The sequence below is a fragment of the Vanessa cardui genome, chromosome 2 (genome assembly GCF_905220365.1).
Source record: "Vanessa cardui chromosome 2, ilVanCard2.1, whole genome shotgun sequence".
Classification (NCBI taxonomy): Eukaryota; Metazoa; Arthropoda; class Insecta; order Lepidoptera; family Nymphalidae; genus Vanessa; species Vanessa cardui.
Window position 1 is genome coordinate 4,117,620 of NC_061124.1, and position 27,960 is coordinate 4,145,579.

Sequence of the window (27,960 nt, forward strand, 5' to 3'; positions counted from 1 at the left end):
ATAATATTTCAATTCTCTTGCATCGCATAATGTTAGTTTAACATTAAATCTAAAATGATAACCAAGTAATTGGATGGCACATAACCATAAATTAAATATAAAATAATACATTACATAATGATTTTATCATTAGATCTAAGAAATCTATTTTACATCACTTTATGTCTTGCATGGTTTCCACGAGTTTGACTAGATTAATAATTCTAAAGTATATAAATACATATTCTACTGTATAATATAATTAATCTAAATTTTTAAGGCTGTCAACATTTCAATTAATAATATTATTATATATTTTTTTGTAATTATTATATAATCATTTTATAACGTATGTTTATTATAAAGAAGAGTTCACACTATCGAGTTGAATATTTACGCATGCATTGAGCACTCGCAATTATACGATGCTGAAAAACAAAAGTTATTAGTCTATTTGTCGATGAAATACATTTAAAAGGAGAAGTAACTATATGCAATCATATTAAGAATTGATACAATAAGGTTGACAGCCTAACATGCATTTTAATGAATGTTATAGAAAGTACCTACATTTAGGTTTAAATTTTTTTATTTTTAGCACTATGTATCCAAATACTACTTAATTCCTTTGCTAAATATATATGTGTTCACAATATAACAATTGTTTTCACTTATCGGTCCCACTTTGGGCGCCATACATACATAAAAAAGTGATAACTATTTTTTTTAATTGTCTAGACCCATGTTACCTGCTACAGATAGATATACATATACTATAACATTTTTCTACTTTGTTTAAATGAAGTTATGTCTTTTGTATTCAAAATATTACTATATAATATCTGCATATGTTTTTTTTTATATTAGATTCGATGACATTTTTACTATATATAAAATATTTTTTTCTCATAATATTTTCTTTGTACTTATAATTCTTAATATAACCAAATATATGTAAAATATAATTTTATTCTTTCATAAAATATTTAATAAAATTTTAGTATTTATCAACATGTAATAAAATAAATACAGTTTTTCTTGTCTTTTATAAATATTTTCGTTATAACTATTTAAAAACGTAGTTTATATTCCATTGCGTCTTATAGAAAATTGGAAATTTCAGTTAATTTATTATCTGAAAAAATATCCTTAGACTGAGATTCTTTATCTTTTATTTGGATAAAATTATATAATTTAGTTAAACAATATCTTGTCAAAATATCTTATCATTGTATTTTATGGTATTATTAGTTCATTCGTTAAATAACTATATAGTATTTTAGGGGTTATTAATTTTATACTGGTATCACAAATAAACAAAATTTAAACATCTCCTCGAAAAAAAAAATGAACACTTCATTTGATAGAACGACTAATTTTCCTATATATTGAGTAAACATGTTTTTTTAATGTGCTCAGTCAAAGGAGTTTAAGATTAAACATTATCTAATATTTAGTTGTAAAAATCTGTTGTAGGTATTCTAAATACGTTGAAAATTACTTTGGTGTAATAATAATATTGAATTTATTATTTCCATAACGACATTTATTTTTAATTAATTTAAAACGTGATAATATCTTACGTATATATAATCTATGGCATTGTTGACGAGTAATTGGAATTTTCTAAGCATTGTTCTTCGCCACCTCCCCTCGATTTACTGTCTAGTCTTAATTCTGCCAGTCTTTGCTTAATACTGTTTGGTCTGTAAAAATCAGAAACTAAAATAAGTTAAGATCTTTTTTATGATTATAAGTAAAAAATGGTATGAAAATAAACTACTACTAATCTAAAATCTAGCTGTGACCCTCATCCTTTAACCAACAATATATGACTTGATACACAATATTGCTTTTCTAAATATACTTATACCATATATACGATAATTGATTCATTATAATGACAAAAATTTTTTATTGTTGTTTTTTTATTGTTAATTTTTTTAGTTATTGTGTTATGTTTTTTTTTTAAGTTTTAGTGTAGTGAATTTTATTAAAGATGAACTTTAAAACAAGACTGAACTCATTAATATTGACCTAATACCTGTCAGAGAAGTAAGAGGTGACTACTTGGTCTGCGGATACGGACTGCCTCTGGTAGGTTGCGGCACTGAGGTTGCTCTGCGGAATTTTGTAGATGCGTACACAACGCCCGCTGTTCTCTGGAAGCACTGGGATAAAAATAAACACTTAATTTTGGGTAATTGATTCATGGTCGTTAGCCGAAGATTACACATTAAAACTACTGAACTAATAAACATAGATTGCTTTGAAATAATTCCCTAAAGTCCCTAAACGATATTTATTGACGGGGTTTTCCGACCGTATGATAACACACAGTATAAGTTACTAAGACTAACGTTACCTTGGGGTGATGTTGGCGGCGAGATGGGAGTCATTCTCTGCAGAGGAGGTCGGATGTTTTCCTGCTCGGATGATATTGAGCTGCTACGACTAGATGCCGAATTGTTCTCTGGGGTTCGGCTGTTTTGACTCGGCTCAGCTCTAATTAAAAAAACAATACACTCAGACAATTACAAAATACTACGACGTTTATAGTATATTTTTTGTTTTTAAAAAAGAAGTTGAATGGAGAGATGGAATTAAATTGGTAAGATTTAGTTAGACACAACCTAAGCTTTTCTTACTTATTATCAGCATCGTCATCATCTATAGAGTATGGTCCGCACTTGCTCATTTGACGCACGAGCTCGTAGTTGTCGTGTAACGCAAGGCACGGGTCGATCTCGCGGCTCAGCGGGATGTATTCGGGTGCGCAAGCTACGTAGAATATATCCTGATGAAAATACGAGAAATGAAATGAGAATTGCATTGTTTCTGTCATTTGCTAAATTTTTGTAAACTCATTTTAGTCAGATTTACGTTTATATTGGATTCGAATTTTTGTTATAATTTATAGATGTTAAAACTCTTGAAATCGAAGAGAAACTGAATATGAAAAAGTTGCTGATGGCGTACTGCAATTATTGTTTTTATGTAATACAGAAAAGTATTTATGATCTATTTAATTTTCTTGATTACTCACTCTTCGGCCACATAGAATTTTCAGTCCAGGTATACAAGCAGCGTGGACCAATGATCCATTAGCTACTAATCTAATTTCTAGCAAGTCTTCTGCAAACGCCATAATGTACGGAAACGCACATACTGCAAAAGAATAAAGAATATTATTAAACAAATGACAGATAAGTTTGAAATTGAATGAAACTGAAATTGAAATCAGTTGTATCCAATCTATAGTACCCCATCAAATTCTTGGCTTCGACATCGCTCACCGTTGGATACAACTTCTGTGTCTGGTAAAAGTGGCCGAAGTTTTTGCGAAAGCCAAAATATAAATAATCAGTGCTGGAATGGAATTAAGTGCTAGAATTGATCGAAAAGGCAAAAGTGGAGACGATGCGCGGGGGACGGGTACATAGTATCGTCAGTAGTTTGTACACACAGTTCATTATGTAATCAATGTAGGTTATAACCAAAACATTCTTGAGAACGTGATCTCAATATGTTAAATGGTCGTTACTTTATATTGGCAGAAATTGGTTTTTTTTTTATTATTTTTGGTATATTGTATTTTATATGATTTGTTACTTTTGTTTTTAAACTGCTTAATTTTCCAATGTGTATTTAATTGACAAAAGAATATAAATAGTAGAGACTAGTTTAACCGTACTTCAGAAAACCTAAACCTGTACTGAAACTTGTATTGTAGCGAAATCATAGTAAATAAATATTATAATTGTAATTGTTTTCGAAGTTATATTATTTTTGATAAATTGCAAGGTGCTTTTAAAGACCTCTTTAATTTTCACTTTAAGCAAAATCTTGACTAAATTTTTTTAAAGCTTATGTCAAATATATATACTTTAGCTTAAGGCAAAAGCTGAAATCTTCGCCATGAGCTAATGTCGATCTTGGTAGGACAAAAAATAAATAAACTGAATAGGCCAAATACTATTTATGTTATTGGCAACTTTTTTTTGTACTTAAAGTTATTAGTACAAAAATTAAGTAAAAGCTTGTTACATGGTTGTGATTATTAGTTATTCTTACCAACAGCTGTGGGAACAGTCGTCCAATGAAAATCATATTCACTGTCACTTTCTAGGCCTTTATTTGTTAATCGTTCGAAATGGCACGTATCTGAAAGAAATAATACATAATTTCAAACCATAAATAATATTTAATCTTGAGGCTGAGGGGAATTATAAGGTTTATTAAAAAAAAACGCTAAGAAAACTGTTTTTATTTATAATCTGAATAATAAACACCAATTATGACGACCTCCTTGGTCGAGTATTGTGTACTCCGGTTTTCATGGGTACACTTCTAGGTCTCGGGTTCGATTTCCGGCCGAGTCGATGGAAAAAAAATCATTAGTTTTCTATGTGGCTTCGGGTCTAGGTGTTCGTTGTACCGTCGCTACTTCAGATTTTCCATAACACAAGTGTTTTAGCTACTTACATTGGGATCAGAGTAATGTATGTGATGATGTCCAATATTTATTTATTTATTATCATATTCCAGCTTTGTAATCATGAACTTGCATACCATTTTTAATAACATTTCATTTTTAAATTACCAATTATAAGTAAACAATACGTACGATTATAACATAATATGATTTGTCCATCTCTATCGTCACCGATACGTAACGCATTGACCAGAGCGCCTCGTCTTGGAACATTGTCTTCGGAACCATCAGCTCTCTTTATAATCTGAAAGCATAAATACAGTTATGTCATATACCTATATGCCAATTATATGTTTTTCTTTTTTGATAAGTTATTGGTTACTACCTGTCCAGCACTCAGTTCTAGTAGCTCCCAGTGATGCTTGTAGCCCACAACCATAACTCCATACTCTCCATCCATAAGCTTTATTAATATAGGAGATTCACTCAGTTGTATGTCCTGAAATTTAGAGGGGTTAATAGTGTCAATATAATTTCAGTATTTTAATCAAGTAAACATTATTTGTTTAAATTCTACCTTGATATGCATGTATTCAAAGCCCATTTCATTTTCTGTATTTACTTCTTCAGAGAGTAAAAGAACTCTTCTACCAATTGCCACTGCTAATAACGTCTTTCCATTTTCACCTGAAATTGTAGATATGTTAGATTTAAAAGTAATAGGTCCATAGCCTTAAAATCATTTTGAATAAATGTTTTTATTTATTCTTATATAACCTTGTTCGAGGATATCGAAAAAGTGCGCAGTTTTCGTGCGTGGAAGGCGGGCGTGCTTGCAGTCTTGAAGTGGACGCATGGCCCAGGCACCCGCGGCGAGCGCGGGGAGTGGCAGCGCGTACACTCCCGCGCCCCCGGCGCCGCCCGTTGTGGACCCGCCGCCTACCGTCACCCGCGCCCCTACGCGGAAAAGACCCGCGCGCTCTGTCACGCGAGCTGAACGAACGCATCCTTCCCAACGGAGCACTACTTTGGTTGTTCCACTCTCTGAAATTTCAAATTACATTTTGATAGAAACAACCCAATATTTATCATGGGTCAAATTAGAGTTTTGTGAGTGAGGTCATAATAAAATTTTGACAATCGATATCTTCATTTTTTCAAAATTTCACAAACCTTCCAGAATGTATGTATTCGATGTTGTGGACAGTAACAGGCGACCTTCTGCTAGTTGTTCCGCACATACGGGTGTAGCGGGTAGTGGCGCAGCGCGCCATAATCGTCCTTCCCATGGAGCGCGTCGTGATCCACCACAACCTAAAATAGATTGTAAAATATATATCTTCAAATCTTAGGTTTTTAGTTACGTATATTATATAGGCGTAAGTATAGTGATATTTTATATATTCAAATTCGATAACAAAATTCGATTGCTAATTTATGGATGTATTTATTTTACCAGTAGAAACCAAGCTGGTTGGTGCATCTCCACGTAGCACAGCATCAAGCTTTAGCGCTTGACCTACGTGAAGAAACCGTTCAGTGCGTGCCGCTCCCGCGCCTCCTGCCCCCGCTCCACCTGACCATACATCTGATAATGCGCGCCGTGAAAGCATTGGCTGAAAAAAATACAATGAAAATCACATGTTTTTTAAAATAATACATGTATGTACATTGGTATATAATTTAATTAGACCAAAGGTATCAAAATGTAGATGTAAATTAGATTGTATCGTATGCATTCAGAATTGTACATACTTGTTTGTTAAAATTCATCTTTAAACTCACCACTTTGTGATCGGAGCAATGCTCAGCGTATATGTCCCTTATGAGCGTGTCAAGGGTTCGTTGTCTTTTAAGCGCAAATGTTGGAGTTTGGAATGCAGCTTTTTCACCATTCATTAGTTTTACCTATAAAAACGGATATAAAATTAAAAAAAATACACTGAACTATATCTACATACAATTTATCTAATGGAGTGAAATCTCTTTAATTCCCTCAACGAATAACCCAACGCTTCCAATCGCTCCTTAATGACCTAATTTTACTAAAGCAGTCCTCCGTCGATAATAAACTTGCTAACCGTTGCCTGGTCTCCATGGAACTTAGGCATTAAAATAATTGTGTAATCGCCGTGAAAAAATGTTTATGTTTTCATTTGGCCACGTACGTCTTTTTTACACATCTTCGCATAAAAGAAAAATAAAAAGGAAGACGTATTATTTGATGAATTTATATTTATAATTATGTATTATTATTTTATATGTATAGGATGTGATGTGAACCTATCAAAATAATTGTACCCCTTCCCAATTTATTTTATAGCCAGTACTCTGCCCAAAGGTTGCAAGGAAGAGATCGGTGTCGGCTCTTTTAGCGATAAGGCCGTCTGTTACTTTCATGTAACTTTTGTCTAATCCGTATAAAATATTTATAATTCAGTTTTTAGTAAAAATAAGTATAAATAAATAAATAAAAAAGACGTACGTATATAACATTATAACAACACAAAGGTATGTTAGTTTGAAACTTTACTCGCTGAAGTTATTACTTAGAACAGTTGTTCAAGCATTAGCGTTCTATTCCCTTTAATCGCTCCCATTCCAAAAGTTGCGCTTAGCTATCATCGATCATTCTATAGCCTAGAATCAGGGGCATTGGTAATTGCTATCTAGTTAAAATAATTGTTTTATCTAATGATTAACAATGATGAGAAAAGCTATTGATATCATTATATTTATACGGTTACATCAGGTGATTACGTAATTCTGACTGATTTCAGCTGAAGCTGGTATTTTTTGTGACAAACATAGGACCAGAACTCGATAGGATGTTAATCCCAACCTGGAGGAGATCTGACATAGAACCTCGTGTTTTGAAATGCAAGAGAGAGTAAACACTAGAAACTCAGACGGCTTTTAAATATATCGATCCCTACAAGAAAAACTATAACTTGCCTCATACGTTCAACTTGTAGTTCGGGAAAGTTCGATGACCATCAGACACGCAAACTATATAAAAAACCTAACGGCTAAAGAGTTTCGTTAGGTTTGTTGAGCTCTTTACAAAATATTTTTTTGTTTAATTTCGAACTGATTTAAGGTATATTATCATGGGAGCAGTAGTGAACACATCTTTCAAAGCCAAGCGAGGGTGATACCTGTCACTATGGCGCAGACTAATATTTACTATCACCATCAAATGAGTTATAAAACGAGTGCTCAAGTAATAAATTAGGTTTTTTAAAAATACCAATAATATAAATAAATCTTTATCAAAAATATATATTTTTACTTGAACGAGTGGTATCTAAATATCATTTAAAAATTTAAATTTACTTAAAAACGGAACTACTACGACACAGTCCCAATATATTCGTATTCGTACAAATCTACAGCTTTATATACTTACAAGTAAAAATTCCCTGAAGAGTTGTGGATCACTAAAAATCGGTGGACACGGTAGTGACGGGCCGAAGGGCGGCACTGTGTCGTCCGTGTACACACTCAGTCTGTATCCTTCACCTTCCACTTCGGACACCACGGCGAATATATCTGATTCGAATTTAGGACATTTATTTTCATACTGGCGCCCCGCACCGGCTTTGCACGGGTACTTGATATGTATCCTTACATTATGATTAAATTACACCAAATAATTATAAGTTGTAGTCCATGTATTATTCTAATGTATAACCTATATTGTAAAACGTCATCCAAATCGGTTCCGTAGTTTTTTCGTGAAAGAGTAACAGACATACATTCATCTATCCTCACAAACTTTCGCATTTATAATATGAGTTGGATAGTAGATTTAGTAGGATTATAGACAAAACAAAAAACTGTTTTGAAAATTCTGATTATAATTTTACACAAACAAATAGATCATCATCAAATCAGAATAATTAGTTACGCCGTATTTCTCATATAGAATTTAAGTAAGTTCCTAAGATTAACTTTCGAACTTAGTAGGTTTCTAGTTTCTATAACACCTAGAATCAATATTCTGAGCCTTGTTATAAAAGGTGTAAAAGGAAAATCTACTATTCAAAGGTAAGACTATAAGACTTATTGTACAAAGAATTTTATTTTCAATCATAACGCAATTAACTGCGTGCAAATTGCTTTATTTCAGCAAGTTGTTAAATGACTACAATTGGCTAATATGTGCAATTAAATGATGCACTCATTTCCACAACATTATGTAACGTCCACAGTTTGCGTTTGCCATTTACACGTGCCTTGCATACGGTTCCCTGTTATGCAGCGTTTCGACAAGGGCTTAATGAAATTTCAGTTCCGAATTATAACGTAATTTCATTTCGTATCGGAAAATATAATATCTGGTTGTGTTATATAAACATAATATTTAAACGACTGGGTAAACTGAATTATTAGTATTTTCTATTCTGTACAAAAATATGAATATTGTATTGTTATTATAATTATGTATATTAAATTGTCATCGTATTAAATCCCTAGAAAAAGAATTAGGTCAAACTATTTCCCAAGTTCGCGTCTTGGAAGTCTAACAGTTATGATAAGTAGCGTATTACTAAGTTGCAAGTTTTGAAAGTACTTATATGAAATGTCGAGATGTCGAAACAGCTATCAGGATTTTTTATTTACTTCTTAACAGTTTGATTTCGAATAAGAAAACAAGATTCCTTGTACAATTAACTATTGAATTATTCGAATGTTTTATAAGGCCATTTTTAATATTCAAATGAAAATTTAACACTATTTTTACCTCTATGTAGAGATGGCCCAGTGGTTACAACGCGTGTATCTTAGCAGATCATATCTGGTTCAAACCCAGGCAAGCACCGCTGATTCATGAGCTTAATTTGTCTTTATAATTCATCTCGTGCTCAGCGGTGAAGGAATACATCGTGAGGAAACCTGCATGTGACAAATTTCATAGAAATTCTGCCTCATGTGTATTCCACCATCCCGCATTGGAACAGCGTGGTGAAATATCTTCCAAACCTTCTCCTCAAAGGGAGAGGAGGCCTGTAGCCCAGCAGTGGGAATTTACAGGCTGTTGTTATTGTTTGTTTGTTTTACCTCTATTAAAAAGAGGAAAAACACAAATTAAGTCTACTTATTCAATTTAACCGTGATATAGCATATAAAACAAAACACAAATATATGTATGAAACACTAAACGAAGCAACAAAAGCGAACACGAATTCCCGGTATTGTGAAGCGACGGGTCAATACGTCAATTATTAGGTAATAATAATGAATGAATCCTACTCCACTATTTCCGAATACACATCTCGAAGAACTTCTTTAACACTTTCAATGCGGAGCGAGTTCTAATTAGCCTCGTATAGAAAAACATAGATTTCTGTCATGTAGATGTCAAATTGCAGGAAAGTGATATTTTTAATATGATGCCCATTGAAAACAGAATGCTATGGTATATACTCCTCTCCTCTCTCCTTTGACCATGTATCGCACTGGAGAAATAAAATTCGATTACGTTACAGCAGTACATCACATCGAGTTCTTGTTTCTTAAATGTTACGGGGTCTAATGAGCCCCATAGCGGTATTACGATTGTTTTCATATGCGTCCTTAGACACCCCGCACAGCAGGAATGGAAAAAAATAAAATAATAATGCCACAGCAGCCAACGTGTTAAAAAAATTAAAGTTTCTTTATAATATTTTCTTAAACGTGCTTAAGATCACGACGTGTCCTACACGCACGTATTAAAAACTCGAATAACATTGAGATGCTTTCTTGGAAACTCCGTTTGATATGCACGTGTTATCTTGAATAATAAGTTCTTGGTATCTTAATTAACTGCAGTATACTATAACAATAGAACTTTATTGTAATTAATGCAACACTATTTTGCGATGTAATAAAGAACATACGTATAATCTCTTGTTGCACTACAGAAAATTATTATTAGTCTGTCAAGATGTATTGTAAAGGATACGAGTAAAATGACTCTTAACACACTGCGGGTTAAAGGTGTTATGAGCTGTATCTTCCGTAAACACGATGTTGACGATGTCGTTCCCGATGTGTCGTTTTCTCTCCAGCTGTTCACAGAACACTTTCAGCATTACACATAATATAAATATTAACATGTATTAAAAAAAAGGTGTTCGGTGTCTTAAAAGTCTGCCAAATAAATGGTAATGTATACACTATAACTTTTAAAACATTATATGATCCCAGATGATTTAGATGAAGATATTGCATAAACGTAATGTTAACTTAAAAAAAATTAAAACTTACACGCACGCAGTAGTATTTAAACGCATTTGTACTACTTCCGAAACATGAGTTTTTACTCATGTTCTCATCTATTCTCACCACTCACCTATTCTCCAATTACTATTATTTGTAATAGTAATTGGACAATAGGAAAAGTTTTAGAATCTATACTAATCTGAGGAACTACATTTCATTCATTTGAACCTTCATTTGAATTCGATAATTTAACAATCGTAAGAATATATAATATATCGTAAGAAATTTAATATGAAAAAGTATTTTCAACTTATTACCATAAATGGCTGATTACAACGTCATATTGTATACTAATCCTAGTTTGATTGGGTTTCAGAAGAAAATTTGCATTGCATTATAAAATAGTTGGTCAAAACTGGTCAAACGCAATTTGTAGAATTATGTAGTCAGAGCAAATTTTCGCTCAGTTCATTTGAATTTACATTAAACCAATTTTAACTTTTGTAATATGTTTGATGCTTTTGTTACAGAACAGAGTTTTTTAGTCTTTTTGACTTTAAAATTATAAATGACTATGTTATTGTAAATATTTATTTCTTGTTTTGCTGGAATATAAAACTCTAACTAGATTAAGAAGTCTAATTCTGTCTAAATCAAATTTGGGGTCGTATCCATTATAGGTTTAGAATCGTATAACATATTTCAGTTCCTCACAGACGGTATAACAAACCATAACATATAATCTTTTAGCAGGTAAGTAAAGTTGCATAGCGTTATTTGCAAATGTAAAGGATGCCAGAGAAATTACCCCTAACTCACTCAAGGTGTTATGAGTTGTAAATATCTTAATGACTTTCATTTACTGATATACAGATATGTATCCACATCCAATAATATGTTAAATTATGACAAGAACACAAATGTTGTCTTTCAAACTTCTACTTCCACTTGATGTTTACATGACTTCCTCATCATCATGCCACCCATTAACATCAAGCTATATAAGCTCGAACATTATTCATAAAAATCATCATTCGCTTGCTCTTATCCTTTGAATTTGCATAAAAATAGATTTGGCAGACTTTTACTGCCGACGATAACCCTCTTTGGAATGTTTTTGCGGCTGGGTTATATCCCCATTACCCTATATATCGCTGAGGCACTAGTATTTCTCTAAGTCGAATCTTCTGACACTTATAAGTAGAGTTTAGGTGTGCCTATTCTCTTTGCAAAGAATCAGTTATTATCACAATGAATGGTTATATAACATAAATGTTACTGTATGATATTTTATTCACTAATTTTAGTCAATTTTATTATAATATTTATCGATACCATAAGGTAATTTCTATAAAAAGGTTTTAATACAAAATATATTGAAAAATATTTTAATCGACGTAAAGCAATTTAAGTCTTGAGAAACTTCAGTAAATAATATTGACGAAAATATCCTTAGTAACAAGCAGACGGGGAATTTTGTACCAGAGATGGCTTTATTTTCTATTAGGCGTTACTTGTAAAAAACGCCTTTAATTTGTCTTTTTATTTTCGAAATGGGTGAATGAACTAAATTGTTTTGGATCTACGTTGTTTTCGCCGAAAAGTTCAGATAAAATTGGATATATGTATAGTCCCATTTAGAATTGGTAACATTTTTATCTGAGATAAAAGGCAACGTCGATTAAAAACAAAATTGAGTTCTTTATAGTTTGTTTTGTTTTCCAAATGATTTTGATGATGATTCATCTTTCTGTAAATATTTTCAATTAAAAAGATCTTGGATGAAAATAAATATTTTGATATTTTTTGAGTTACCTTAAATATGGTATATTGAGGTTAGAAATTAAGGATATAAAATAAAATTACCCATAATCGCCAATAAAATCTTATTCAAAAAACAAGAAATATTCGCGAAGAGTAATGACTCAAATGAGCAATCCCGTAAAATTTAATATCTACCGTTAAAATGAGGTCAGTCAGTCTCATTGTTACCGAATGCAAATAATTGCATATATTTACATACAAACCTGTTGTTTGTTGTCTTTGGAGAAGGGCAACATTGTGGAGACGTGGAACATTATTTCGTGTCCTTGGTGCATGGTGTATATAGAATGACTGCCGGTCATGTCACCTGTAAATCATATTATCATTGAACAAACCTTCTTGTAATAACGTCTTTCGAATTTTTAAATTAGTAAATTGCCTTCCAACCCAACAAAAATCAGTTATATATATTGGTTTCCTAAAAGACTATTTAAAAAATACTTGCAAAATTTAATTCAGGCATAACTAGAAATATAAAACATGTAAATATTTATTATGTTAATGAAAGTCGACACTGAGAAGGCATGATCTTGAAAGCGTTACGGAAAATGTATGATTTTCCCGTATCGATTTCTCATGTCTACTATTGGTAATGACACCTGTGTTCATAATAGCGAGTTACATTATTGTTCGGGTCAGATATCTGTCTAGTTTATACAAATATTTATTATAGGTTAGATACTCAGTTCAGATTCACTATTTCAAAAAACGATTAGTGGAAACAATAGTAGCTGTCATCTTCATACATTTTCCCTACTATCCATTATTCGTAGTCTTCTGAAAAGTACGTAGCAAGCCAATGGTAAAATATAAATTACGAATAATTTTACTACATCTAAGTGAAACAAATCGTTTCTTTTCGTGAATATCATAACTGGGCAGAAATATAGGCCTTTTTTAGGATTATTGCTATTAATTATTAGTCAATTTATTTGTTCACTTACCTATTATTTAGTAAAATATTCGCTATGTCATATTAATCTGTGTAAAGCTAGAAAAGCAAAGAATGTTTTTGTGCAGCTCAATAAAATATAAATCAGCTTTAAATCAATTAAGTAAATGTTTAGTTTCTAGATTCAAATTCTCACCCTTCACGTCGAGGCCTCCTCGAAAGCGGTTCCATCCTCGTAATCGAATCTTGTCCCCCAAAAGTGAAATAAACCGGTCCCATTTCTCGTTGCCTTTCTCTGAAAGGTAGACTTTATATAATTAATGAAAATTTTTGAATTCAATTTGAAGGTTACTATTTAGATTTTTTTTATTGATTCGTACAACATCTTCTACAAGTCATTTTGGGGAAAGGTGCTTGTCTTCAATGATATACTGCACTATTTTTCAGAAAGACCACAGTGGCGTGCACTTGGAGAGGCCTATGTCCAGCAGTGGACAAAAACGGGCTGATGACGATTATGATGATGATGATTATTACGCTTCAATAATTCAAAAGAGGAAACAATCACATCGGATCATTCACCACCACCACCAGCTATTATTTTAGTATTTATTTGTAACTGAGGTCGACTGTTTAATCTGTATTTCACAGTTTAAGGGAAAAAGTCTGTTATATTTATACACCTATATCACAATAATAATAATTAATCATATTCGTAGCCGCAGTGAAGTTTTAGCATTTGTATGACTTAAAAACGTTTATAATGCAGCCTAAATTAAGCTGTTTTAATTACGTATAAACATGCAAAACGTTTAAAAACATTTTTATAAGTAAACATTGCAGTTGGTATTGATGTTGTATATTTAGTTTATGAGTATAAACTAGAATTTATAGGACTATACAAAGTGAACGTTATAAATATATAATTATTCTCGTTTAAGAAAACAGTGTTAAGTGCGGTTTAGATAGCTTCAGTTGTGAGGTTTGACGGTTCATGAGAACGACAGATGCCGATGGCATAACTGTTCACGATAATAGATTTGACGTGTTATTTCAAAGCAGCTGTCCATGTGATAATAGCAGTAGACTAACTATGGTCAAAGTTTCCGAACCGCAGGACTTTTCAACCTTTTTAGTACCTAGTATTAGTTCTACTGGTGGTAACCAGATGTAAAAAATTAAATAGAAAACATTGCAAAAGAAGAAAAATTTACAGTTTGATCTAAATATATTTTTTCATAGCAGGACAGAGTACATGACATAAAATAAAAGACTGAAGAGTTGACAACGATGATTTGATTGGTTGTTTTGAATTTAGAAGCTTTTAATCCCTGAACGGTAAAATTTGACTCAGAGGTTACTAGGAAGCACGATTCTCATTTAAGTTTGACTTTTAGTTTTTATACAATCGTTATATGTTTACGACGAAATGATATTACATTCAGTTCTATTATTCTATAGGATACATATTGAAAGAGAAAATATGAATTGTAGATTATTTATTTAAAATCAGAAGATTGGAGATATAATAATGGATCAATCATTGTACTGAGTGTCAATATACAGAATCATCTGAGTACAAAAATATGAGCAATTTAAACCTAAAGATATTTTTTTACATTTTTCTCTAGCTTCAAACCCGCAGACTTGATCAAATAAAAAATAGATTACAAAAAGATTTTACATGAGCTATTTATAGCATATTTTCGTAACTGACTGAATTAACAATATTAAGAATATAAATTAAACATTTATGAATTTGGTTTATATTTATTAACTTGAAATTTAGTTGATGATTATTTTTGTTATTACTAATATGCTAAATGATAATTTATGATACTGACTATAGTTTAGTTGTATATAAGGATTTTAATTTTTCATGAGGGATTTTCGAAGCGAGTTACAGAATTTACAGCTTTGTTGCTAATAATATTATTTCTATAAAAGAAATTGCTTAAGTATAGTAACAGCCTGTAATCGTAGGACGATTGTTAAGGGTATCTGTTCTATTGAGAAGATAGTTTGAAGTTTATTCTAGTATCGCGGATTAGTTGGTACATGTAACAGAATTTCCGATACCCAACACATGCAGTTTTTTCGGTATAAATTGTACACGAATTAATGAGAATTTAACGGTGCTTCCCTGGGATTATTTCGGCTTATATACGATACTACTACGACGAAAATGTGTATACTTAAATTATGTACTATGTTTAGTATAAATTGTATAAGATTTAATAACAATTACCGTTTGAAAGCATTTCATCGTCTGTCCGTTGACCTGGTTTCATTATCATAACACCTATTTTGAAATTCACAGAACCCTCTTGTTCTTCCAGCAGCAAAACATCCTTTTGTAATTCCGGACACGTTATCTTGAATAATGTGAAGGACATATTATTAAATTATAATGGCGGGTTTAACAAATGATAAACGGTAATAAATTAGACGTTATTAAAATTTAATTTAACCATACTATATTTTTTTATTAATATCGTAAAATTAACCTAATTTTTGTATGAATGGAAACTGATAAACATATTTTTATTTTAGCTGGTAGAAAGTTACATTATTCCTGAGTGTAATTAGGTTTATCAATGATCTCAAGCGTAGTTTATCTGCATAGCGTATTTAAAGAAACAGATACCTCTCTGGGCATTTTGTCAATCCGCTCGATGGCTGTGAACTGGGCCAATATCTGTTTGAGGGTGGGTCTGGTCGGTGCTTGACCGCCGCCACCGCTCCACGCGCTCGCCGGAAGATATATTTTATGAGCTCCCTGTAACAAAGGAATATTTTGTTAAGGCATGATATATTAAGCTCTACTGGTTTGGTGATGAGACCTACTAAAAACCCTTTCTATTTTTAACTTTTTAAAAGTTTAATATAAATATGTCAATTGATTATTTGAAATGCGAAAAATAAATTGTGAATTATTGTAATCAGTGTATATTATGAGTTTAAAAATGGTTATTTACTAAAGAACGTAGAAAATAATACTTAATTTATTCAGAAATCCATAAATAAAAGTGCATTTTTTCAAACGTTTGTCACGTGACACAAAACGCTCCTGATTGGCCGGGCTTATGACGAAGTCACTTTCTTGTTAACCTTGCTTTTCTACTATATGTACCACAGATTAAAATACAAGAAAGTGACGTCACCGACCCCATTGCAGCGCCACATTTTCGGTAAATATGTACTAGAAATAAAAAAAATCTACTTTTACTGGGTTCCTTAACTTCTATTAAATAATATAAAATGGATTTTAAAAACCAGTTAAATAGCCTATTATTACAAAGATTTTTTGTTGGTTAGATCGCGGTACGTTTTATTTAAATATAACTGATGACTTATTTATAGCTGTTGACGTTAATATCTGTTCTTGAAGTAATTGGCTATGGCACGAAGAAGTTATAAATATAAGTTTTATTTCAAAGTAATAAAATATTATTTCTATATTTTTAACACCAAGAGATATCTCTTCAAAGAAAGAATCAATTTGACCTTATTTTTTTTATTGATATCAAAAAAGGAGGAGTTTTTCAATTCGGCTATATTATTTTTCACTAAAATGTTTACTGAAAATGTAGATTAGTAATATGGACATGTAGATTACGAATAAAATGACATTAATGATGGCGGTCATTAGCCCTATTTTATACAAAAAAAATCTGTAATGTGTGAATAATTTTAGAACCGGCACGGTATATCATTAATTACTCTATCGCATGTAGTATTTCGTATATTTTAATAAAGTTTAGAATAATCTGTTATAGTGACAAATTAAACTCCACACTATTATAAATATTTATGAAACTTTTTTGCTGTCATTTATCATATTATTTTATTTATTTAAACAGCTCACATAAATTGTTTACGCCTCTATTGACTGAGTATAAGTATAAGTATTCCTAACACTATATATGTATTGCAAATAATATAAACTAGTATAAAATTATCTTTTTTCAAGTAATAAAGGATTAACGGGTTTTGCAGGCTAGTCTGAGTCGTTTAAATCGCCTCGGTTTCAAGTCATCATTTATTCTATCGTTTAATATATATATTTTGTATTTCTGTAATCCTGTTTGAAGATTGAGTGAACTCGTGAAATAAGCACAATTGACTTCACATCTTATCTTTCATGGCTCACGAAACATATACGCGCATGTATATGAGGTGTTATTAAATATTGAAGTGTCATTATATACCTGAAGGTGACCACTTTTTATGAGGAGGCCTCTTTGATTTGCCTTTCTTATTAAAGAGTCTGCTTAGTATCAAATTTAAATTTCAGTGTATAAGGTGAATAAGGAAATGCCTTTGAGATCTCGAACTTAACGTTCGTTTACATATATTAAATATAAATAAAATATCTAGAGATGAATAAAACCCAACGTTGTGCAATGTCATTGAGTTGAACTAGTGAACGATTTTTGTGAGTTAATGTAGTGTGAAGTGCAATTGATTGTAAACATCTCAGACGTGCATTGCGTTTCTTTGCAAAGAAATAATCAGAAAAATATTTGTTAGTGACGTGAATATAATTTTATACTTATGGTACAAAACAATCCACAATATTTTTATACTTAATTTTTGATCGTTTGTACAACCACTCAACTAAAGGAAAATATTGTGGTGTATGTTTCGGATGAAAATCTGCCTAACTTGTTTACATAGATGCAGTCTGGTGGAATAAGTTCTAAACTTCCTTCTAAAAAGCAGTCCTTAAATGTAGATGGTTCTTAAAATGATCATACTTTAATTTACATTATAAAACGAAGTCGTAACAGTTTGTAAAAGATATATTAGTACTGGTAAAGTAACCAAATAATCTATTTTTTATAAGTTCATCGTTAAATTAATTTACATAACTTTCTTTTGTGCTAAAACCTATAGATGGATATTTTAAAAATAGTCCATTACCCTTATTTTTATTCAAAATATCTTATAAATAATGACGTGGGCGATAATGTCATTGTGAGAAGGTGAGAAGGTCAGTTAGATATATTTCTATATCTAGTTTTAATAATACATTAGCATTAAAAATATATTTAAAAAATAGTATTCATAATACTTATAAAGATCACCTTTATAGTTCAAGAGCAGTTATGCTCTTGTCGGCATAGCAATATTCAAGTGAAGTTTATATTGAGCTAATATACAGGGATATACGACTATAAACGCATTTTATTGCAGCTGAGGCTCAAAGGAGACGCTGATGGGTAGATTCCACTTACTCTAACTACCACCTACTATACAATAGTTGAATAGCGAAGTTCCGTATTGTATATATTTTTATTTTCTTTTAAAATGTTCCGATGTGTATTTTTAATATTTATTTATTTCAATTTATGTTATATATATAACTTAATTGAATTATAGTGTTTAAAAAAAATATATTTTTCCTTCATTTATCTGCGTACATATAGGTCGTTTGTTTAGGTAAATGTTATTCATAAATTTACCTCAAAATGTAATAACTGTGAATTGTAAAAATGGTGACTTCTCTCAAGTTATAGGCGTTATATAACTACACGCTTAAGAAAGTCAGAGCTTCTAGAAGTCATATACTTCTACGTTGGCACGGTACCAAGTGTTATACTCAAGTATATTATTTAAAGACGAGATTCCATGTATAACATTTCTTTAAAACTAATGTACAAGCTGTAATAACGCGCACTTACCATTTTATTGAAGAGAATTGCTCGTAAAAGTCCCGCACCCTCTTGCACAACGCTGAGGAGGTACGGTTCCCTCGCGCCGTCCACTCCGATGTAGTTCTGATGCACTACAATAACATATTATGTTAACAATTGTTTTCCTATACATATTTATGAATACGATTTTTTTGTTTTGTCAACAGTTACTATTTATATGTTTTTATCAGATTGGCACAAATAGACTCAATTTAATTTTAATAATTTATAAGGCATATTATGAATTTAACTTAAAAAATAAAATAAAACTGTAAACTGAAAGAAAAGACGGATGCGTTATTGTGCATTGAAAAAAATCATTTTCGCGAATTCAAGTTACAGATGTTTTTGTATAGTTATTTAAACAAAGCTTTCAAACTAAATGATCGTCACACAAAAGTATAAATATAAGACGGTTTTATTATACTAAAAGTAATATTAGTAATATTTAAAGTTTAAAATAAAACATTCATTGATTAGCATCGTTACTAATGTGTCAGATTTTTCAAAGTAAATCAAATACAAATTCAAGAGTTATTAAAGAGTTCAACCTTCCATCTCTTGATTTCAACATTAGATCAGCTCAATATTTAATTGTTGTATCATCCGAATTACATAATAACGAAACTTCAAATTAGTACAACAATCGTTAGCAATATATAGCAAATAGGTTTAATTCAACTTATTACATTTTTAAACTGAATTGGATATGTAAAAGGAAAATGTATATTTTCTATTGTTCCTTCTTCTGTTTCTTGCTATAAAGATTACTTAATTAATAAAAGATTGATTTTCTTGTAACTCTTAGGTAATTATATAAACATAATAAATGTATATTATAAATATTTTCAAACGTAATGAGTTCTGAGTGACTTCAAAGAAGGCTATTAGCAAGGTAACAGCTATGACAAAAATACCGGCAACGTTAAACGAGTACCAATCAAGAAAATAAGAAGCGACTTCAAGCTCTCATTGCATTTCTAAGGAAATTGGTTTTGCCTGAAACCTTCGACTGTTACTAATAGATTTTTTCAATTTTGCTTTTTGCTTGCCTCTCGTGGCCATATGAATCATTGACTTTGTATTTTTTAAATGTTGAAAAAGAGTAACTACTGAGTTTCATGCTGGTTCTTCTCGGTAGAATCTACTTTCCGAACCGGTGATAGCTTCACTTAATTGTAAAATGACGATTCAAAAGTGCTTGTAACAGCCTACTTGAATAAAGTTTATTTTGATTTTGATTGTGGTTGAATTCTATATAAAGCTTTTTATGTCGTGAGTTATATCCGTATTTTAATTTTATAAACAATATGAACAGCCTTTGCATAAATTTATCTCTTTAAATTTTGGCATTTTTATGTTTCAACGATTAATCAAACACGGTTTCCTGGAAAAATGCTCTTTATCAATATTAAATGTATATAAAAATGAAGGCGAAAAACATCACGAAATACATGTATGTACACGATAAAGTGCCATCATTATTTACCCGTCCTTATTTAATATTCGCTTCGACGCTCTTATTAAATCCGGTCGTGGAAGTTTGAGCCTAACAATGAACATGCGAGTGCCATCGCTCAGATTAACACGAAGTTACGAGATAAGGAGATATTTATTATACGAATATCTAACACAAGTGATGAACAATTTTCTAATTAAAATGTATTGTTATTGTAGTACAATATATGTATCTATCAGCATGACATTATTGAAGTACTTATACGTTCCATTTAAGGATGTATGAGAAATATTAGGACCGTCTGAATCAGTCAGTGAAAATAGAGACTCTCTATAAAATGCGTTGTCAACTATGAGATGAGATATATGGTTTCATGTGTATGTAACATCACAAAGTAATATTGATTCTTGGTGGTACAATAATTGATCTGAGGGAAATGTACACTGATCTTTAAAGATTAGTGTACATTACCCGAATATAAATTCGGGTGTGTAGTTAGCCTTATAATATTTTGGAATATTATTATTACTTTATTCCTACTATATTTATACTACTAAATATAGTAAGTAATAATAATAATTACTACTATATTACAATCTATGTAATTACAAGCGACCCGCCCGGTCTTCGCACGGGTGCAATGTTAATACTAAATATACTACAGAGTTTTCTTTTTTCTTAACTATATTGTCCATGTATTTTATACAAAATAGAGTCATGTTGTCTCTTCAATCTCTCTTTATTTGAAAATGTTAAAGATCTAAGCATAACAGACAGACAGCGGTAAGCCATCTTTGTTTTATACTGTGTAATGATTTAAAAGCATACACTTAAAGCGGTATATACATAAGCCACATAATGGCAACGTGTTTTATTTTCCTTCAATCTTGAAAGACGTGTTGTTCGTGACTTTGGTGTATCTTTGTTTTATTTGATCGAGTTAAGTAGTTTGATGTATCTGAAACCTAGATAACAATACAATTAATAATTAAAATTCTAGTTACGTCGATACTTTAATGTAAACTGTATTTATTTCTTTGTGAAGGTGAGAAATATTTAACTTTCGAACTCGATCAAAGAGTTTAAAGTATTTCACTTTTTAGAAATTATTTGTTATCGTTTGTCGTACATAGGTACATCAAAGCATTGAGAATATTCAATCTGTCTGACTTCGGAATAAGAACGCTTAACTTCTTTTATGCTGGGGGATTACGGATTTACTAGGAATTTGTTTGTATGAGATTTATATAAAAAACCACTTAAGTTTTTCAATATTTATTTTATTTGTTAACAATATTTTAAAAATGTATATGAAAATTATGATACTTGGAATTCAAGCTCGCTACGAACTAAATTTCATTGTTATGTCTGTGCATTATTCGCTATTTGTCTAATCTTCGAAATATAAAGCATGACATTTGTAAACAAATGAATACAATCCATAATAGACGTAGAGAAATGATGAAGGCTTACCTGCCTTCAAGTATAACAAATGAAGCCGAGAAATGTCACGAAGAAATAAGACAAGTAGTAATAAGCGGAATAATTTTCGTTTCGACGTGAAATACCAATACTACGTTATATTCGTGGAATTTTCTACCAAGCATCCGCGATATTAAATTGGCAAGTTATTAAATTTAATGTATAAAGATATTTTACATTTTATGAAGTTTAATATTTCATATTATCATTTATTTCAAGAGATCGGCATTAAAAGAAATTGACGAATATACAACGAGATCAGTCGAGTTTGTAATATGTAACTGTTATTCTTTGCTTTTATATTATATTTATAGAAGTAGAGCAAGAATATCAGACACTATGAGGGTCTTTATCTTTGTTATGGTCACAAAGGAGAACACGTTGAAAATATCGACTTACATCATTATTTATCGGTTATAGTCCTATACATACAGCTAAAGTATCATAAATATTTTATCGATAATAAAGTAAAAAAATACAATTATATATTCACTGCGTAAACGTTTTAAGCGTCAAGAACAATTGCGTAGGCTGTGTAGAGGCTGTTTAGAAAAAGTCGTGTAAGCATTTTCTACAGTGAAGTTCACTCAAGTAACAAAAAAAAATCCGCAATATTAACACTCAACTTATCTTTCACTTAGAGAGTGATATTGAAGGAGCGCTAGTTATTAAGCGTTCGAAATTTAATTAGAAAAGATTTAACCTACATTTCTTGAAAATTTTGAAGCACTGCTGATTTATTTGACTTCATATTTTAAAAGATAGAGAAATTTGATGTTGAGTTCTTATAAAATCTGGTATCTATAAGAAAAAATAAATACTAAGGATAATATGAAGAAAAAGGTATCTCATAAGAAATGCAATCTCAAATTATATAATACGAGGATTTAATTAAAATTAATATACCTATATCATATATATATATATATATATATATATATATATATATATATTCCGTTAAATTTTCCTTGTTTTTTCTTTTCATATAGGTGGCAAACTAGCAGGATGCTGATCTGATGGAAAGTGACTACCACCGCCCATGGACATCTGCAACACCAGGGTGATAGCAGGTGCGTTGCCGGCCTTTAAGGAAGGATAAGGACGCCTTATCTTTATTATTAGTAAATTTTGTTTCGATTTATGTATTTATTGAGGAATTCTCGAAATGCGTTCACTCACTTCCCGACCCAAAACAGGTAAAACCTTATTAATCAAAAATATATATAAATTGTATAAGCAGTAAGATACATTTAGTAGTTCGAATAACTTAATAAAATATAAATAGACGTAACTTTATGTACTTTATTTAATAAACCAGCACATTAGATTTTCTATAGCGTTAAAGTGGCTTATTTAAAAAAAATGTATACGAATACTTCTGGTTGGAAGTAAGCTACGAAAATTCACTTACCCGCTCACCGGATATAGTAAAGCTCGTTGTCTAGAACAGACATTTTACAAACATATTGTCCCTAAAGGCAATTACGTTGTCAACACCCATTGAGTTCCCAAGTGCATTACAATATGGTTCGCTGAATATAATAAGCTAGGGCGAGTTGAAATATTAATTAATTAGTAATTAAACTGTGTTAAATTAATGTGTTATGAAAGTTAAGTTTGACGGTCGATAACTAATTTGTTAGTAGACCAGAACATTTATAATTTAAATATTTTCCTTATATTAATGTTATTTTATGCAAGATGAAATTCACGATTGTCTAAATTAAAAGCGGACAAAGAACTACTAATCATACTCACACAAGCTACTTTTACTTTTATTAAGCTAGTAGTTTTTCAATACAAATTGCAAAAGATGTGTTGTACATATAAAATAATAAAAAACAATTGTTTAGTTACATACTAAAATAAACTAATGAAATTTAGCATTGACAAATGAAAAAATAAACAATGAATTGTCAATTTAGCGAATGTATTAGGTTATATGACGTTACAAATTATTTGTTTTATTTGTATAATCATTATTTTCACATTAGAAATAAATAAAGATTGAGGACTTAGGTCGGATGTGATCGGTTTTACGAATTTTGCCGATGCGACTATCTAAGTTGTTTCAAATAACAAAATAATAAGAAATCAAAAACGTTGTATTTTATAGCTGAAAACTTCATAAATATCAAATGTAATTTTAAAACGCATCAATTTCATAGTGTAAATTTAATTATATTCATTATAAGTTTGTATATATTATATGTATTTAAACAGACAAATCCATATATATTACGTAACAAAACAATCTTTACAATCTTTACTATCTGTTAGTTCCGATGTCGTACGGATGAAATATTATTTTACTAATATATTTGTTCTCGTTAAAAATACCTTCATGGATTAAAACCGATAGCAGCGCCACCTGCTGGGCGTAATCTAAATCAATAAATCAAAATCGGACCATTTAGAAGTTCAGAAGAACAAACACGTGCTTATCAATTCTATATATAAAGAAATTTTCGTTTGGAATACAATATAAACAAAGATCAATGCAACCTTATTTTAAATGACATTTCTGCAGAACGTATTAATCCTTTAAGTGATTATTTATTTTAAAAATATTAAAATTGATTCTTATTTCGAAATTCCCATTCTTTTTTTAAGTTTAATATTTATTAGCTTTATCAATAGATAAAATGAAGCCAAATGAGATTGCACTTAAATTTCTTAAGTGTTATGTCGAAACCGATCGCCTTATTACGCAAGTATCATATGTATTAAAGATAACATGGAAAATAAGTAGTAACAATACACGAAATATTCAGCGACGATAAAGGAAATCGTTTACAAGAGATTGCACTCCGACGAAAACATTTTCTGATAAAATAGACATTATTTCCATAGATATGAGCTTTGGAAATAATATCATTTTATTGCTACGTTTTGTATATTTTATTGTTGAAGCATACACGTATAATTAATACTCATAATTGAATTGAAAAGTATTTTTAATTAAGTCACGTATTTTTAACCCGTATTGTTAATTAGCATCTGTAAGAATACAATATGTTTTCAATGATTTATTTTACGTTTCGTTGTTTTGTTTCAGATATTTTTAAATATGTTATATTTGTCGTTATGCAAAAGAAATCTATCAATATAATCTAACAATAAAATCATTCATCGTCGAATAAATGGGTCGCGTGTGTTTTCCGACCTATAACGAATAGGTCGGAAAAATAAAATAATGAATAACGAGGGAAACCACACAACAGAACTGGCTCTTAAATGCTGGATGAATAATATGACGGATTTAGCTCTATACTTAATATAATATAGAAATAACCTGTCTCTTGCTACCTACACACACATAGATGTGTAAAACAAAAGATTTATGTAGGATGAATTAATTAAATCTTTGCATTCTTATATTCATTTAAAATTATATATATTAAAAATATACCATTCTTGAATTAAATAATAATATTCGTAGAAGTAATATAATTTATGTAAGTAATTAAGGTTTCATCGTGACAATATGTGTATATAACAATAAAATATAAGATTATTTTTAAATTGACTGACAATCAGTGAACGAAATTCGACCATTATTGACAATTTAAGGAGAACGTGCTGTTTCTAAAATGTTTTATTGATAATACTTAAGCTCGTCACGAAAAAAAAAAGAAAACAGGTTGACAAACGGAGGAGAAAAAGATTTTGAACGTATTATTTATATAAAAATACTTACTTTTTCCTAAGAAATACTTGAAGTACCATCGTGTTTGGAATTCCGGATTTTCAAGTACCGGTGCGCTGGGCGGTCCAAATAACTGAAAATAATATAACACTTTAGGTGATAATTACAGTAAGAAATAAAATTAATAACTATTCTATTCTAAGTAAATAAAATAAGGCTCCGAAAATGATTTAATATTGGACAATAATCTTTCCTGTTTTCCAGAAAATTCTTTATATAGATTAAAAGGACGTAATGAAAAAATAATTCCCAATTGAAAACTACAAAAGCTCGTATATTTATGTTTAATAAAATTAATCATAACAAATAAAATAAAACGTCTTTTTCGTCACATCCAATGTTTAACATTATTTGGAGCCATGTTTTATCACTATTTCATATAATATGTAACATATATGTATATAAACAGTGATATATAGTAAAAGTTATATAGTTTAATGTTCATTTCTACAGAAATAGCATGGGGGAAACGGTTATAAGAGTAAAATATAAAGAAATAATCCTTTTATTGTTTCCTGGAAAGCGAACAATTTTAACATGAATATTTTCGCTTTAATACTAGCAATATTTGACGTAGACACATTCGCAAGTCATGTATATAGAGTTTATTTTGACACTCGGTTTCCTTGCAATTTCATGATCAAGCACGAAGATGAGATGATTTTAACCAGATATGAAAACAAGAGCAATGCTTGAACATCCGATAAAATTTATGTATTCTTTATTCTACCGTTGAATTATAAGTGTTAAAATTTTAAATAGATTAATAAATATATATCGCTAATGAACACATGCAAAGTCAGAACGCAAGCTTTTATCACAAAGGACAGGGAATGATAGCATTTTTATTATATAGTTCGTCGGACGTGCAAATGGATCACCTGATAATATGTGGTCATTACTGCCTATAGACATTGGTGGAGTAAGTAATATTGACCATATCTTAGATCATCAACGCACCATCAACGTTGGAAACTAAGACGTGAAAACCATTTAGCCTTAAGGTATGAGTACACTGACTTAGACATCTTTGAAATTAGACAAAAATATTAAGAAATAAATACAAACATTGATGTTTGGCAATAGTATACATACTATACAGACGAAATTAATTCGCTTTTAAGACCAAAATGACATATATGTAAATATTTAATAAAGGTATTAATAAAATTTCTGCCCTAAATATCGATAATGAATACCGTTTTATTACAAAGTCTACAAAACCTGTGTATTTACAGATATAAACACAGTACTCGAGTCCATATAAGAATTTATATGTGACTTTTACGTTTGATGGTTTATAGCTTCTGGTCAGACATAAACTATAACATAGACATATTGCATGAAGTATATGTTGTTTATCATCTTTCAATATAACGCATTAACCTAAAATGCTTTTTATAAAAAAAGCATATACGAGAACGGCAGCATATGATTGCTATTATTTATCTACAAATAATAATAAATGATAAAATTGAAACATATCTTTGAAATTGATAATATAATATATGAAATCCTTATATTATATTTTAGTTATTCAAAGAACAGATTATGAAAGGAAAACCGTGTGAGGTGTCTTAAGATAACACGGGTAGGCCGGCTGGTCATCTTGCTAAGTATTATTTAGGATATTGAATACATGACACAAACTAGTTATATTATTATCGTTACTTATACAAATTTAGAAAATTTCTTACATATATGTATATCCCGCGGTAGTTATTTTGTTATTGTCATTTATATATCTTAATATTGTTTATACCTACGTAATAAGGTTAACTGAAATTTATTTATTATAATATATTTATTTATTCTTTTAACATAAAACTGATTGCGTCATAATATTAATTAGGTCATTACTACGAACTCATTTTAATTAAAACGTTGAATATAGAGTTTAAAATATTTGATTTTAGAATAATGTTTCATAGACGAAAATTTAAATATTTTGAAACGTTCCAGAAAACAATCAATACGCTCAAGTGTTTTGTGATGTCGTACGTGTGCTTGGTAGGTATAACAACGCCTTGTAACTTGAGAATGAATCTCACTTCTGCCGTTTTTCGGGGAAGAAACATTGTAAGAAGAATCTGTGTTAAATTTGATTTATATTAATTACTTGTTCTCATTGCTGAAATTCGAATTCAAATGTTTTACTTCATATAACATTTGTGATATTAAGTGTCGAATCAACAATGTGTCTTGTAGTTTAATGATTAAGGGAAACACGGACAAAATGACATAGTCATCTTATTTAAAAACTGGCGAGTT

The 27,960-nt window shown here is 30.4% G+C and overlaps 1 protein-coding gene across 3 annotated transcripts in view; it reads right to left on the reverse strand.

Moving 5' to 3' along the window:
* Positions 1–1,325: 1,325 nt before the first annotated feature.
* Positions 1,326–27,960, reverse strand: part of LOC124536436 (GTPase-activating Rap/Ran-GAP domain-like protein 3) — a 228,422-nt gene continuing 201,787 nt past the window's right edge. For all 3 annotated transcript variants that reach the window (XM_047112988.1, XM_047112996.1, XM_047112980.1), the window contains 21 exons: positions 25,681–25,762; positions 19,028–19,131; positions 15,988–16,119; positions 15,589–15,715; positions 13,537–13,635; positions 12,652–12,755; positions 10,365–10,470; positions 7,824–7,966; positions 6,200–6,322; positions 5,871–6,030; positions 5,588–5,728; positions 5,192–5,458; positions 4,992–5,101; positions 4,800–4,913; positions 4,607–4,718; positions 4,054–4,143; positions 3,026–3,147; positions 2,628–2,776; positions 2,345–2,484; positions 2,024–2,150; positions 1,326–1,685 (listed from right to left, as the gene is read on the reverse strand). In XM_047112988.1, the coding sequence (XP_046968944.1) occupies positions 1,574–1,685; positions 2,024–2,150; positions 2,345–2,484; positions 2,628–2,776; positions 3,026–3,147; positions 4,054–4,143; positions 4,607–4,718; positions 4,800–4,913; positions 4,992–5,101; positions 5,192–5,458; positions 5,588–5,728; positions 5,871–6,030; positions 6,200–6,322; positions 7,824–7,966; positions 10,365–10,470; positions 12,652–12,755; positions 13,537–13,635; positions 15,589–15,715; positions 15,988–16,119; positions 19,028–19,131; positions 25,681–25,762 (2,664 nt within the window). In that variant the 3' untranslated portion in view covers positions 1,326–1,573. The remainder of the gene's footprint in view (positions 1,686–2,023; positions 2,151–2,344; positions 2,485–2,627; positions 2,777–3,025; positions 3,148–4,053; positions 4,144–4,606; positions 4,719–4,799; positions 4,914–4,991; positions 5,102–5,191; positions 5,459–5,587; positions 5,729–5,870; positions 6,031–6,199; positions 6,323–7,823; positions 7,967–10,364; positions 10,471–12,651; positions 12,756–13,536; positions 13,636–15,588; positions 15,716–15,987; positions 16,120–19,027; positions 19,132–25,680; positions 25,763–27,960) is intronic.